The following is a 15,225-nucleotide window of genomic DNA, read 5'->3' as shown; positions in this document are numbered from 1 at the left end:
TACACGGCATCTGCATTGCGGTCATAAAATAAGCACACTCGCTCCTTTCGGCATCACTTTTCACACCAACAATACAGCCTCTGGAGCATTTGCTGGACTTGGACAAGTTGTCATGCGAGGGTTAATGAGGGTTCATGAGTTTGGGGAGCGGGAGGGGGGAAGCTGCTCGGGGTGTGAGACGGTGTTTTTTTTTTTTTTTTTGAGAGTGTCATAGAAAACAGATGTGAGTTGTGGCTAAACAGCAACTCTTACTTTTGTTGGTGTTAAATAAAAGTCCTGGATTGCAGCAGCTACGTCTTTGTGGATTTACACAGTTTTTTCATTCCAAGGAAAAAGACGGAACGACTGGAGCAGTGCCGCATCAAATTTTGCCAGAAACTGGGCGACAGCCAGGTGGAAACCATTCGGATGATTCGGACAGCTTTCGGTGACTTTTCAGTTGTGTGACTATCTGAGAAATTGTGGAAGAGGTGAGCATGTCACAGCATGTCCTGTGAGACTTCAACATGGAGGCGCTTCTGCTCCGCCATCAGAAGCTTCAGGAAAGAATTTCGCCGCCACTCTTTTCATGGCAAAATCTTCTTTCACAGTGGAATGTACCGAAAAAGTGCTGATGTCCCCCTCTTCCGCAATTTTCGGATAGTCACATGACGGTCCCGCATCACCACAGTGTTCACTTTGGAAATGATCTGGTCATTTCAGCATGTTGATGGCTGACCGGAGTGCGGCTGTCGTTGTGTGGACGTCTTTAAACTGGTTGTACCGCTCCTTAATCTGTGTGATGCTCATAGGATCGTCACCGAAAGCCATCTGAATCATCCGAAAGGTTTCCACCTGGCTGTCGTCCACTTTCTGGCAAAATTTGATGCGGCGCTGCTCCAGTCGTTCCGTCTTTTTCCTTGGAATGAAAAAACGCCGAGCGCATGACACACACCTCACACAAAGGCTGCTTACCAAGAAATGATGCAATTGACAGGCGTGAAAAGGTTCACGCATGCGCACAAAGGTTCAAGGTTTGCTCATGCAAGCACACGTGATTCAAATCCATCAGGTTTTTGAAAAAATAAAAAGGTCCGATACTTTTCTAACAGACCTCGTATCTGTTTTACACACTGTCCCAGTCCGCTGCCAAGCCGCAAATCCCTGTCAGTTGCGGATATCAGCGGTTAATGGCAGGTATACATAGAGTGAGTATATATTGTGTATGAATTGAGTATGTATGGAGTATGTAAGGCGGATGTCATCCGCATTCAGATTTTTGAACAGCTCAAAAATCCTGGCTGCGGACATGCGTGCCTCTGCGGATGATCACGGGCGTGTTCGGATGACGACCGACTCATACAGGCATGTTACACAGATATTGCGGATGTTTGGCGAATATGGGCCAATTTTGTGCGCAATCCATATGCAAATCCTCCTAAACGCCAGTGGGACAGGGCCCTAAGCATGCCACACAGCAAATGTCAGCTGTGCTCTGTCCCTGATCGAAGTTGCAGTCACGCACGCACAGCTGCTTTAAGCAGTTGGTTTTAAATCGACAAACAAAGACAGTGGCTTTGTGGCATTAAAACCACTAAACATTTCACTCATGGTACCAACATGAAACAAGTCACTCATGGTAATAGCAAAATGAGACTTATCTAAACTGACTAACCCAGTGGAGCTATAAAACACATTAAATCAATAACACTAACACTGTTAAACTAACATAACATTTAAAACCTCCAAACCCCGAAATCCCATGGTGCACTGCAGCACAGCAACCATTGTTTTTTGGTTAGTTAGTTTTTTGGTTTCTGTTTTTGCAGTGTGCAAATTATGTAGAGAGGCACAATGGCACACATACTGCCTGGGTGCAGGATTGCACTTGGCCAGGGGAGTTACAGATGGCATCATGATGAGGTCCTCAGGGCATTGGCTTGCATGTTGGAGTAGGAGAGACTAAAAACATGTCAAACCCATGAGAAACCAGTTCCATTTATTCAGTTTATAAGGGAGGAGAAGAAAATACCCCCCTCAAACACCACCAGCAGGAGCCTCCTGCAGGCAGCTAATTTGTGGGAGATCAGGGTGGACCTGGAAAGAATGCTCCACTTCTTCCAGGTTGTCCAAATGTCCCTGAGGCCTGATATGATCACATGGTCTGAGGAGGAGAAGATCGTCCTAAATGAGGTGATGGTCCCGTGTGAAGCTGCATGTGAAGAGGCCTCAGAGATGAAGAATCTTAAGTACCTTAACCTAGTCCAAGAAAGTAGGGATAAAAGGTGGCAGTCCTGGTTAGTCCCAGCGGAGGTTGGCTACAGGGGTTTTCCAATCCAGTCTGTGTGGAAGACTCTTACAGCTCTGCAAATGTTAGGGAGGGAGAGGAAGTCAGCGAGTCTTAGGTTGTGGGATGCTGCAGAGACAGCCTCTTACTCCAGAACACGCAAGAAGAGTTGAGCTGTAAGCCAGGGAAAGATGGATAGTGACTGGCCATCACTGTCGACCCACCAACTGGAGGATATTGTGTAGTAGCTGGACTGCATCTGAACATTTGCTCATCTCCATTTTACTGTATTGATGTTTTTATTGTAAATTCGGCAGATGATTTAAAATTATGATACTGATACTTTTTGGTGTCTGGTGGTACTATTGGTAGGGAGCTTACCTCTGACAACCCACTTGTGTCCTGATTTCCATATACATATTGCGTTGTGTCAGGAAGGGTATCCGGTATGAAACCTGTGCCAAATTAAAATGCAAAAGAAAACCAAGATCTGACAGAATTTAGCATCAGCCAACCAAGACGCTATCATACATTCATTATATGTTAACGATGGCTCTTTGCAGTGGCCTGAGCGAGTCTTCCATTGTGCCAGTCCTGTGTCTTCGCTGGATTTCTCAGCCAACAACCCCAGCCAGCTGGCTGTGGGGATGCATGAGGGCACCATCACTGTCTTCAGTGTGCAGAGTCAAGACAACGCATTTGTCATCAGCAGCAAGTAAGGACTGTGCGTGTTGTTGCATCACACTTCAAGAAGAGAACAAAATAATCACATAAACAGCAGTCAGAGATTTCTGATGTCCACCAATCCGAATCTGAATCACCTCCAAAATTCATTAGAGTCTTCCATTGCTTAATATGTATCTGTGGTGAAAATTTGATGAGAATTGGTGAAGTAGTTTTTATGTAATCCTTCAAAGCCTATATAAAGTGAAACTTAATCAAGAAGCTGGATCCGGATCACCTCCAACATGCAGTGGAGTGTTCCATGCCCTAATATCTATCTGTGGTGCAAATTTGGTGAGAATCCATGAAGTAGTTTTGACGTAATCCTTCAAAGCGTATATAAAGTGAAATCTTGATCCAGAATTTGGATTCGGATCTGGATCACCTTCACAATTTAATGGAGTCTTCCATGGCCTAATATGTATCTATGTTGAAAATTTGGTGAGAATCCATGAAGTATTTTTGATGCAATCCTTCTAAGCCTATATAAAGTGAAACTTGATCCAGAATTCGGATCCAGATCGAGATCACCTCCAAAATTTAATGGGTTCATCCATGGCCTAATATGTATCTGTGGTGAAACGTTCGTCAAAATCTGTGCGGTAGTTTTGACATAATACTGCTAAGAGACAGAGAGACATACAGACAAATAAATAAATGCAGATGATTTAATTACATCCTTGGTGGATGTAATTAAAACAACCCCCATTTGCCAAATTCTTAAAATTAAAATTGGAAATACAAATTAGAATTATTTTAGACAACATCACTCTGGTCTCAGTGACAGTCCATAATATACAAATAATGATGAGTGCAATGTAAGAATATTTTCATTTATTAAAAGATCAACTCAAATCAATTTTATTTATATAGCGCCAAATCACAACAAACAGTTGCCCCAAGGTGCTTTATATTGTAAGGCAAAGCAATACAATAATTACGGAAAAACCCCAACGGTCAAAACGACCCCCTGTGAGCAAGCATTTGGCGACAGTGGGAAGGAAAAACTCCCTTTTAACAGGAAAAAACCTCCAGCAGAACCAGGCTCAGGGAGGGGCAGTCTTCTGCTGGGACTGGTTGGGGCTGAGGGAGAGAACCAGGAAAAAGACATGCTGTGGAGGGGAGCAGAGATCAATCACTAATGATTAAATGCAGAGTGGTGCATACAGAGCAAAAAGAGAAAGAAACACTCAGTGCATCATGGGAACCCCCCAGCAGTCTAAGTCTATAGCAGCATAACTAAGGGATGGTTCAGGGTCACCTGATCCAGCCCTAACTATAAGCTTTAGCAATTGGATGGAAAAGATGGAATGTTTCATTCAGTGAGCGAAACCTTCAATTGCACGAATGGAAAACATTCATATTTTGTTCTTTATGACATCTAAACAGATCATTGTCATTTGATATTTGACCTAAAATTAGACAGGTGTTTCTTCTCAGAGCAGCAAGCTGAAAGCAGCAGGGCAGAGGCAGCCCTGTTTTTATACAGTAATTCACTCCGACTCGCAGACGAGCCGCCGACACACTGAGCTCAGCGAGAGCTGCTGAAGACCAGAGCAGACTGTGGAAACATGTCTGCTTTCCTCAAGGCACTTAAAAATCATGATAGGAACTTGTTAAGTTCTTCATGTAACAGTACTTCAGTGCCCACTAAAGATGTCCCTGTGAACACTGCGTAAGCCTGTAACCGGCTTATGGTGTACTAACTTTAGCTTCATTGAATCATGGGTGCATTTTTACGAAAAAGTAGATGAGTCGTTCAGTAAAGTGAAATTTATCGGACAGAAATGCACAGTAAATTACATCAGTCATACAGTGCACTATTGCTATATACAAGAGGACAATGACATACAGTTGTGCTCAAATGTTTACATACCCTGGCAGATTTTGTTTCTCTCTTTTTTGGTCATTTTTCAGAGAATATGAATGACAACACAAAACCTTTTTTTCACTCATGGTTAGTGGTCGTGTGAAGCTATTTATTGACAAACAAGTGAGTTGCTTATTAAATCCCTAGTGCAGTCCCCATGGGAAATTTGTATTCCTATAGAAAATTGGGAGCTTAAGTAGATTTTTCATGGATGGTCGTATGAGGCTATGCTTGAAGGTGGGATGTACAAGGAGGTGTACTTGCTCTTATATAGTTTTAACAGACAAAGTGTATGTTAACCCCTTAATGCCCGAATTTATATAGCTGTATATAAAAAAAATGTTTTGTGTGTGTTTTTGCCTTTAAGTAGATGGTAAATAATGTTGAGATTATTAATTTCACTTTTGCACAAAAACTAGATAGTAATATTGGGTATTCTGGTAATGACTTTATGTTATAATAATAATGATGGTATGTTGCAAATTTGCAACAACAGGCATACAGGTCAATTTGGTAAGTTGCATATTTGAGTCAGAGATTGTAGCAGATATGCGACGATGGGCGTTAAGGGGTTAATTAAGACATGGTTGCCATTGAGATACAAAAAGACATGCAAATACAGTTATTTTAAGAAAAAGATCGGCATTCATCCAACATGGTCAGACATATATACACACATAGAGATATAGGAAGACATAAACAGTTAGTGTACATGAAGCACAAATATGGATGTGAATACAGTAGTTATTGATAATGTGAGTCAGGGACATTTATACCCCCATCACACATACCTGGAACCACACAGAATGGTGTCAGAATTATGAATGGGTGCAGAGTTGGTCAAAATCGGCCAGCGGCCCCAAGTGTGATGCACATGTTCAAAACCCTCCGAGCACCGTCAAGATGGGATACCTATCTGATGGCGGTCCATGTGTAATTCGAGGACCATCTGACCACAATTTACATATTCTGACGGCATCAAAACAGCATCTGAAATGCTCTGATCACGATTGATTGAGCTCTGAGCTCAAACAGTCACAGTCACTGCTGACATGTTTTGCCACGTATGTCCACCTCCACTGGACCCTGGTCAGGGAGGGCGAAGGAAATGTTGTTATGTAATAACATGTAGGGGAAACCAGGGCACTGTGAATCACGGGGCACAGTGAATCAGTAGCTATATCTGCAAAACTATACGAGGAGTGTCAATAAAGTGTAGGTCCTTTTTATTTTTTTCAAAAACTATATGGATTTCATTCATATGTTTTTACGTCAGACATGCTTGAACCCTCGTGCGCATGCGTGAGTTTTTCCACGCCTGTCGGTGACGTCATTCGCCTGTGAGCACTCCTTGTGGGAGGAGTCGTCCAGCCCCTTGTCGGAATTCCTTTGTCTGAGAAGTTGCTGAGAGACTGGCGCTTTGTTTGATCAAAATTTTTTCTAAACCTGTGAGACACATCGAAGTGGACACAGTTCGAAAAATTAAGCTGGTTTTCAGTGAAAATTTTAACGGCTGATGAGAGATTTTGAGGTGATACTGTCGCTTTAAGGACTTCCCACGGTGCGAGACTTCGCGCAGCGCTCTCAGGTGCCGTCATCAGCCTGTTTCAAGCTGAAAACCTCCACATTTCAGGCTCTATTGATCCAGGACGTCGTGAGAGAACAGAAGTTTCAGAAGAAGTCGGTTTCAGCATTTTATCCGGATATTGGGCGATTTTAACATCCACACAGATGCTGAGAATGACAGCCTCAACACTGCATTTAATCTATTATTAGACTCTATTGGCTTTGCTCAAAAAGTAAATGAGTCCACCCACCACTTTAATCATATCTTAGATCTTGTTCTGACTTATGGTATGGAAATAGAAGACTTAACAGTATTCCCTGAAAACTCCCTTCTGTCTGATCATTTCTTAATAACATTTACATTTACTCTGATGGACTACCCAGCAGTGGGGAATAAGTTTCATTACACTAGAAGTCTTTCAGAAAGCGCTGTAACTAGGTTTAAGGATATGATTCCTTCTTTATGTTCTCTAATGCCATATACCAACACAGTGCAGAGTAGCTACCTAAACTCTGTAAGTGAGATAGAGTATCTTGTCAATAGTTTTACATCCTCATTGAAGACAACTTTGGATGCTGTAGCTCCTCTGAAAAAGAGAGCTTTAAATCAGAAGTGCCTGACTCCGTGGTATAACTCACAAACTCGTAGCTTAAAGCAGATAACCCGTAAGTTGGAGAGGAAATGGCGTCTCACTAATTTAGAAGATCTTCACTTAGCCTGGAAAAAGAGTCTGTTGCTCTATAAAAAAGCCCTCCGTAAAGCTAGGACATCTTTCTACTCATCACTAATTGAAGAAAATAAGAACAACCCCAGGTTTCTTTTCAGCACTGTAGCCAGGCTGACAAAGAGTCAGAGCTCTATTGAGCTGAGTATTCCATTAACTTTAACTAGTAATGACTTCATGACTTTCTTTGCTAACAAAATTTTAACTATTAGAGAAAAATTACTCATAACCATCCCAAAGACGTATTGTTATCTTTGGCTGCTTTCAGTGATGCCGGTATTTGGTTAGACTCTTTCTCTCCAATTGTTCTGTCTGAGTTATTTTCATTAGTTACTTCATCCAAACCATCAACATGTTTATTAGACCCCATTCCTACCAGGCTGCTCAAGGAAGCCCTGCCATTATTTAATGCTTCGATCTTAAATATCATCAATCTATCTTTGTTAGTTGGCTATGTACCACAGACTTTTAAGGTGGCAGTAATTAAACTATTACTTAAAAAGCCATCACTTGACCCAGCTATCTTAGCTAATTATAGGCCAATCTCCAACCTTCCTTTTCTCTCAAAAATTCTTGAAAGGGTAGTTGTAAAACAGCTAACTGATATCTGCAGAGGAATGGTCTATTTGAAGAGTTTCAGTCAGGTTTTAGAATTCATCATAGTACAGAAACAGCATTAGTGAAGGTTACAAATGATCTTCTTATGGCCTCGGACAGTGGACTCATCTCTGTGCTTGTTCTGTTAGACCTCAGTGCTGCTTTTGATACTGTTGACCATAAAATTTTATTACAGAGATTAGAGCATGCCATAGGTATTAAAGGCACTGCGCTGCGGTGGTTTGAATCATATTTGTCTAATAGATTACAATTTGTTCATGTAAATGGGGAATCTTCTTCACAGACTAAAGTTAATTATGGAGTTCCACAAGGTTCTGTGCTAGGACCAATTTTATTCACTTTATACATGCTTCCCTTAGGTAGTATTATTAGATGGTATTGCTTAAATTTTCATTGTTACGCAGATGATACCCAGCTTTATCTATCCATGAAGCCAGAGGACACACACCAATTAGCTAAACTGCAGGATTGTCTTACAGACATAAAGACATGGATGACCTCTAATTTCCTGCTTTTAAACTCAGATAAAACTGAAGTTATTGTACTTGGCCCCACAAATCTTAGAAACATGGTGTCTAACCAGATCCTTACTCTGGATGGCATTACCCTGACCTCTAGTAATACTGTGAGAAATCTTGGAGTCATTTTTGATCAGGATATGTCATTCAAAGCGCATATTAAACAAATATGTAGGACTGCTTTTTTGCATTTATGCAATATCTCTAAAATCAGAAAGGTCTTGTCTCAGAGTGATGCTGAAAAACTAATTCATGCACTTATTTCCTCTAGGCTGGACTATTGTAATTCATTATTATCAGGTTGTCCTAAAAGTTCCCTAAAAAGCCTTCAGTTAATTCAAAATGCTGCAGCTAGAGTACTGACGGGGACTAGAAGGAGAGAGCATATCTCACCCATATTGGCCTCTCTTCATTGGCTTCCTGTTAATTCTAGAATAGAATTTAAAATTCTTCTTCTTACTTATAAGGTTTTGAATAATCAGGTCCCATCTTATCTTAGGGACCTCGTAGTACCATATCACCCCAATAGAGCGCTTCGCTCTCAGACTGCAGGCTTACTTGTAGTTCCTAGGGTTTGTAAGAGTAGAATGGGAGGCAGAGCCTTCAGCTTTCAGGCTCCTCTCCTGTGGAACCAGCTCCCAATTCAGATCAGGGAGACAGACACCCTCTCTACTTTTAAGATTAGGCTTAAAACTTTCCTTTTTGCTAAAGCTTATAGTTAGGGCTGGATCAGGTGACCCTGAACCATCCCTTAGTTATGCTGCTATAGACGTAGACTGCTGGGGGGTTCCCATGATGCACTGTTTCTTTCTCTTTTTGCTCTGTATGCACCACTCTGCATTTAATCATTAGTGATCGATCTCTGCTCCCCTCCACAGCATGTCTTTTTCCTGGTTCTCTCCCTCAGCCCCAACCAGTCCCAGCAGAAGACTGCCCCTCCCTGAGCCTGGTTCTGCTGGAGGTTTCTTCCTGTTAAAAGGGAGTTTTTCCTTCCCACTGTAGCCAAGTGCTTGCTCACAGGGGGTCGTTTTGACCGTTGGGGTTTTACATAATTATTGTATGGCCTTGCCTTACAATATAAAGCGCCTTGGGGCAACTGTTTGTTGTGATTTGGCGCTATATAAAAAAATTGATTGATTGATTGATATTCCACTGTTAAAGGAGATTTTTTTAATGAAAGATGTGCGGACGGATTGCAGCATCGGCTCGCAGCCGCCGCGACTCTCCGCCACAGGAAAAACACCTCTGTTGGAAGCCTTAAGGACAAGTTGGAACATGTCCAGCTGTTAAACAATTTCTCATATACTCACTCCACTGAAAGCCATCAAAAGCCGCCTGGATTTTACAAATGGTTATCAACACGGAGGTGTTTTTCCTGTGCCGCCGCACCGCGCCGGCTGCGTCCCGACGCGCGGACCCGTCCGCACGTTTTTCATTAAAAAAATCTCCTTTAACAGTGGAATATCCGGATAAAATGCTGAAACCGACTTCTTCTGAAACTTCTCTGTTCTCTCACGACGTCCTGGATCAATAGAGCCTGAAATGTGGAGGTTTTCAGCTTGAAACAGGCTGACGACGGCGCCTGATAGCGCTGCACGACGTCTCGCACCGTGGGAAGTCCTTAAAGCGACAGTATCACCTCAAAATCTCTCATCAGCCGTTAAAATTTTCACTGAAAACCAGCTTAATTTTTCGAACCGTGTCCACTTCGATGTGTCTCACAGGTTTAGAAAAAATTTTGATCAAACAAAGCGCCAGTCTCTCAGCAACTTCTCAGACAAAGGAATTCCGACGAGGGGCTGGACGACTCCTCCCACAAGGAGTGCTCACAGGCGAATGACGTCACCGACAGGCGTGGAAAAACTCACGCATGCGCACGAGGGTTCAAGCATGTCTGACGTAAAAACATATGAATGAAATCCATATAGTTTTTGAAAAAAATAAAAAGGACCTATACTTTATTGACAGACCTCGTATATTTAATTGCAGCACTTATGCAATATTTATATGCATAAAGACATCCTCCTTATAAATTAGTGTTTTGTTTTTGGATACATTAAGGGTAAAACTAAGTGGGAAGTGAAGTCAGTTTTCTCTTGTCAAAAGTAGATTTTGTGGATATCAGTGTCTTTGTATTTATTTCTCACAACAGAGTTAAGGTGGCCCAGAAAATTGTCATTAGTTAGAAGACTACCCCATCCAACTGATGAGCATGTGTTATGTCTTCTCCAGACTATCAGCTATTTGACAGCATGACTTGTGTGTCACATAGCAGGGCCAGTGGTTAATGCGCTTGGTTTCAATGCAGAAGGTTCCGGGTTCAAATCCCACCCCTGGCACATTTCTCCATGTAATGTGGAGTTGCATCGGGAAGGGCATCCGGTGTAAAACCTATGCCAATTCAACATGCAGATCCACCTCGGATTTGCTGTGGCGACCCCAAGTGCAAACAAGGGAGCAGCCGAAGGGACTTTTACTCATGTGTCACATGCACCTGGGGCACAGTGAACACAATATACATAGTATATTGTGAATGCACAGTGAATCAGTCTAGAAAGTGTCAAGTGGATGACAAATAGTACTTGTTGAAGCTTATACATTTATTTTTCCATGAATTATTTCTATAATTTGTGTATATAAACAACTGTTTGCACATTTGAACAGAAAAAAAATAGTTTCTAAAGGATTTATATCACTATATAAGACACTCACATTACATAGCTGGCTTGCTGGATTATAATTAGTATATGCATCAGCATACAGTAGTGTTCAGAATAATAGTAGTGCTATGTAACTAATAAGATTAATCCAGGTTTTGAGTATATTTCTTATTGTTACATGGGAAACAAGGTACCAGTAGATTCAGTAGATTCTCACAAATCCAACAAGACAAAGCATTCATGATATGCACACTCTTAAGGCTATGAAATTGGGCTATTAGTAAAAAAAAGTAGAAAAGGGGGTGTTCACAATAATAGTAGCATCTGCTGTTGACGCTAAAAACTCAAAACTGTTATGTTCAAACTGCTTTTTTAGCAATCCTGTGAATCACTAAACTATTATTTAGTTGTATAACCACAATTTGTCATGATTTCTTCACATCTGCGAGACATGGAGTCAACCAACTTGTGGTTGATTCACTGTGCCCCGTGAATTAGTGTCCGGGCCACAGTGAATCAAAAATTTTTAAATCGATTTTAAACACCTGTAAATTACACTTGGGGTAACATAAATAACACAGCCTTATAATCAATAACTTGCTGTATTAAATCCACAATAGAATGACCTAAACCTTTGCATAATGTGTTTATGCTGTCATAAAACATTTCTGATCCGCTGTGCTCAGGCTTCCCCTATGCGAGCCACATACTCACACTCACACAGACTTTTTTTGCTTTCTACATACAACTCCAATTCCAGTGAAATTGGAACATTGTGTAAAATGTAAATAAAACAGAATACAATGATTTGCAAATCCTCTTCAACCTATATTCAATTGAATACACCACAAAGACAAGATGTTTAATGTTCAAACTGATAAACTTTATTGTTTTTGTGCAAATATTTTCTCATTTTGAAATGGATGCCTGCAACACATTTCGAAAAAGCTGGGACAGTAGTATGTTTACCACGGTGTGACATCACCTTTCCTTCTAACAACACTCAATAAGAGTTTGGGAACTGAGGACACTAATTGTTGAAGCTTTGTAGGTGGAATTCTTTCCCATTCTTCCTTGATGTACAACTTCAGTTGTTCAACACTCCGGGGTCTCCGTTGTCGTATTTTGCACTTCATAATGCGCCACACATTTTCAATGGACGCCAGGTCTGGACTGCAGGCAGGCCAGTCGAGTACCTGCACTCTTTTACTATGAAGCCATGCTGTTGTAACACGTGCAGAATGTGGCTTGGCATTGTCTTGCTGAAATAAGCAGGGACGTCCCTGAAAAAGACAGGATGGCAGCATGTGTTGCTCCAAAAACCTGGATGGACCTTTCAGCATTGATGGTGCCATCACAGATGTGTAAGTTGCCCATGCCATGGGCACTAACACACCCCCATACCATCACAGATGCTGGCTTTTGAACTTTGCGCTGGTAACAATCTGGATGGTCTTTTTCCTCTTTTGTTCGTAGGACATGACGTCCATGATTTCCAAAAACAATTTGAAATGTGGACTCATCAGACCACAGCACACTTTTCCACTTTGCGTCTGTCCATTTCAAATGAGCTTGGGCCCAGAGAAGGCGGCAGACTTTCTGGATGTTGTTGATGTATGGCTTTTGCTTTGCATGGTACAGTTTTAACTTGCTTTTGTAGATGTAGCAACGAACTGTGTTAACTGACAATGGTTTTCTGAAGTGTTCCTGAGCGCACGCGGTATGTTGTTGACTATTTTTTTCATGCAGTTGTTCACAAAGTGGTGATCCTTTTTGCTTGTGAATGGCTGAGCCTTTTGGGGATGCGCCTTTTATACCCAGTCATGACACTCACCTGTTTCCAGTTAACCTGTTCACCTGTGGAGTGTTCCAAAAAGGTGTTCTTTGAGCATTCATCAACTTTCCCAGTCTTTTGTTGCCCTGTCCAAGCTTTTTTTTAAGTGTGTTGCAGGAATCCATTTCAGAATGAGCAAATATTTGCACAAAAACAAACAAAAACCTCTATCAGTTTGAACATTAAATATGAAGAGTTCAGATGCAAAACCCAGTAAGTACTTTTTTTTTTAATAGAGAAAAATGCAGCTGAAAATGGAGATTTAAAGGAAACCATATGTGGAAATGGTCCCCTCGACAGCCAAGTACATGTTGGACTCAACTAAAAATTTATGGTTTTGGAGATACTGGGTTTTGCATCTGAACTCTTCATATCTTGTCTTTGTGGTGTATTCAGTTGAATATAGGTTGACGAGGATTTGCAAATCATTGTATTCTGTTTTTATTTACATTTCACACAATGTCCCAACTTCTGTTGTGTGGGCCGCTGAAGAGGAGGTACTGCTGGCCCACCACCATCAGAGGGCGCCCTGCCTGGAGTGCGGGCTCCAGGCACCAGAGGGCGCTGCCGCCTTATGGGAGCAGCCTGGGTGACAGCTGTCACCCATCACCGGACACAGCTGTTCCACTCAGCACAGAGGTATATCAGGAGGACGGCGTCTCCACCTCAGTGCCGAGATATCGCCTTTAGACGAAGGTAACGTTCTCTGCATTTATATTCTGACTACATAGCTAACAGATTTGTTAAACCTTTTCAGGACAGCTGAATTGCTTAGATAAGTACTCACCTGCCTGTCATACTGTAACTGGAGGTGGAGGCGGCTTCTCCCCTCTCCGTTGCTGGGTGCTGTCGCATCCACGCCTGTGTTGTTGCTCTCTCCCGCCAGCAGTACCGGATCCGACGAGCGGAGGCAGTGGCCACCTGGGAATTCGGGACTTGGCGGTTCCAGTATTTCCAGGGTTCGGTGGCAGAGGAGATCTGGGTGGTTTCGGTTCGACTGAGACGGACGTCTCCTACCTTCGAGCCTGCCCACACGACACCAGCGGATTCGACCCCAAATTGTGATTGTTGTATTCATTGTGCTCGTTTCACAATAGTAAACCTTGTTATTTACCTTCCTCCATTGTCCGTTCATTGCGCCCCCTGTTGTGGGTCCGTGTTCCTACACTTTCACAACAGGATATCTCGGCCAGCGTCATGGACCCCGAGGGGCGTCAACCGGCTGTTGAACGGCCAATGGAAGACCAAGGCGCGTCGGCGACTTCGGGAGGGGTAATCGGTGAGTTGCAGCGGATCCTCACCGCTTTCACCTCTCGGATCGATTTAATGACCGAGCAGCACGTTCTCCTAAACCGCAGGGTGGAGGCTTTCGCCGCACAAGTGGAGGCGCGCCCTTCGGGCGCCGCTGCGGCTCTACCTCCCGAGGACCCTGCGCGTGAAAGTGACGTTCCACTGGTCGTTCAACGGTCCCTTCCTCCGTCCCCAGAAGCATACATAAGCCCTCCAGAACCGTACGCAGGCTGTGTGGAGACGTGCGCGGATTTTCTGATGCAGTGTTCGCTCGTCTTCGCACAGCGTCCCGTGATGTACGCGACTGATGCTAGCAAAGTAGCTTATGTAATAAATCTGCTTCGCGGGGAGGCACGCGCTTGGGCTACAGCGCTCTGGGAGCAGAACTCACGGCTCCTTCATACATACGTTGGGTTTGTACGGGAGCTCAGAACGGTGTTCGACCATCCCAACAGAGGAGAGTCCGCTTCAACCGCGCTACTGTCAATCAGACAGGGGCGTCGGAGCGCAGCTGCCTATGCAGTCGCCTTCCGCATCGCGGCGGCGAGATCCGGCTGGAATAGCACTGCCCTCCGCGCCGCCTTTGTAAACGGACTGTCATTGGTCCTAAAAGAGCACCTGGTGGCGAAGGACGAACCGCGGGACTTAGACGGGCTCATCGATCTGGTCATACGACTCGACAACCGGTTAGAAGAACGCCGTCGGGAACGAGGCGAAGGGCGTGGCCAGGCACGCGTCGTCCCTCTCCCTTCCGGTTCCGATCGAGCTCCGCCTTCCCCACGCTCCACAGCCCCTGCGCTCCGTGGGGTCACAGCTCCCCCTACTGACGAAGCTAGGGACACGAGTAGGGCAACATTTAGGGCACCAGATGCACAGAGGAGATGGACCCACGGAGCGTGTCTTGTTTGTGGTTCCATAGAGCACCATGTGAGAGACTGCCCCGAGCGGCCAAACGCCAAACGCCCGCCCCTAGTGACTGGGCCAGGGGTGGGCCAAAACATTCACGTGGGACACACCCACATTGCTACACGACTCCCAGTCACGATCCTGTTTGAGGATTCAACCCTGAAGGCCCCAGCACTGGTGGACACGGGCTCTGAGGGGAATCTGCTTGACAGTAGATGGGCCAGGGAGATAGGGCTCCCTCTGGTGGCT

At 43.6% G+C, this 15,225-nt stretch overlaps 1 protein-coding gene across 1 annotated transcript in view; it reads left to right on the top strand.

The window, feature by feature from the left end:
- The window catches only part of wdr78 (WD repeat domain 78), a 116,945-nt gene that overhangs the window by 71,183 nt on the left and 30,537 nt on the right, over positions 1 to 15,225 (top strand). Inside the window, exon 11 of the mRNA XM_034182684.1 lies at positions 2,830 to 2,981. Within this exon, the coding sequence (XP_034038575.1) occupies positions 2,830 to 2,981 (152 nt within the window). The remainder of the gene's footprint in view (positions 1 to 2,829; positions 2,982 to 15,225) is intronic.

Source organism: Thalassophryne amazonica, chromosome 12, assembly GCF_902500255.1.
Source record: "Thalassophryne amazonica chromosome 12, fThaAma1.1, whole genome shotgun sequence".
NCBI lineage: Eukaryota > Metazoa > Chordata > Actinopteri > Batrachoidiformes > Batrachoididae > Thalassophryne > Thalassophryne amazonica.
The sequence above is the reverse complement of the archived record's forward strand: the minus strand, read 5'-3'. Positions and strand labels throughout refer to the sequence as shown.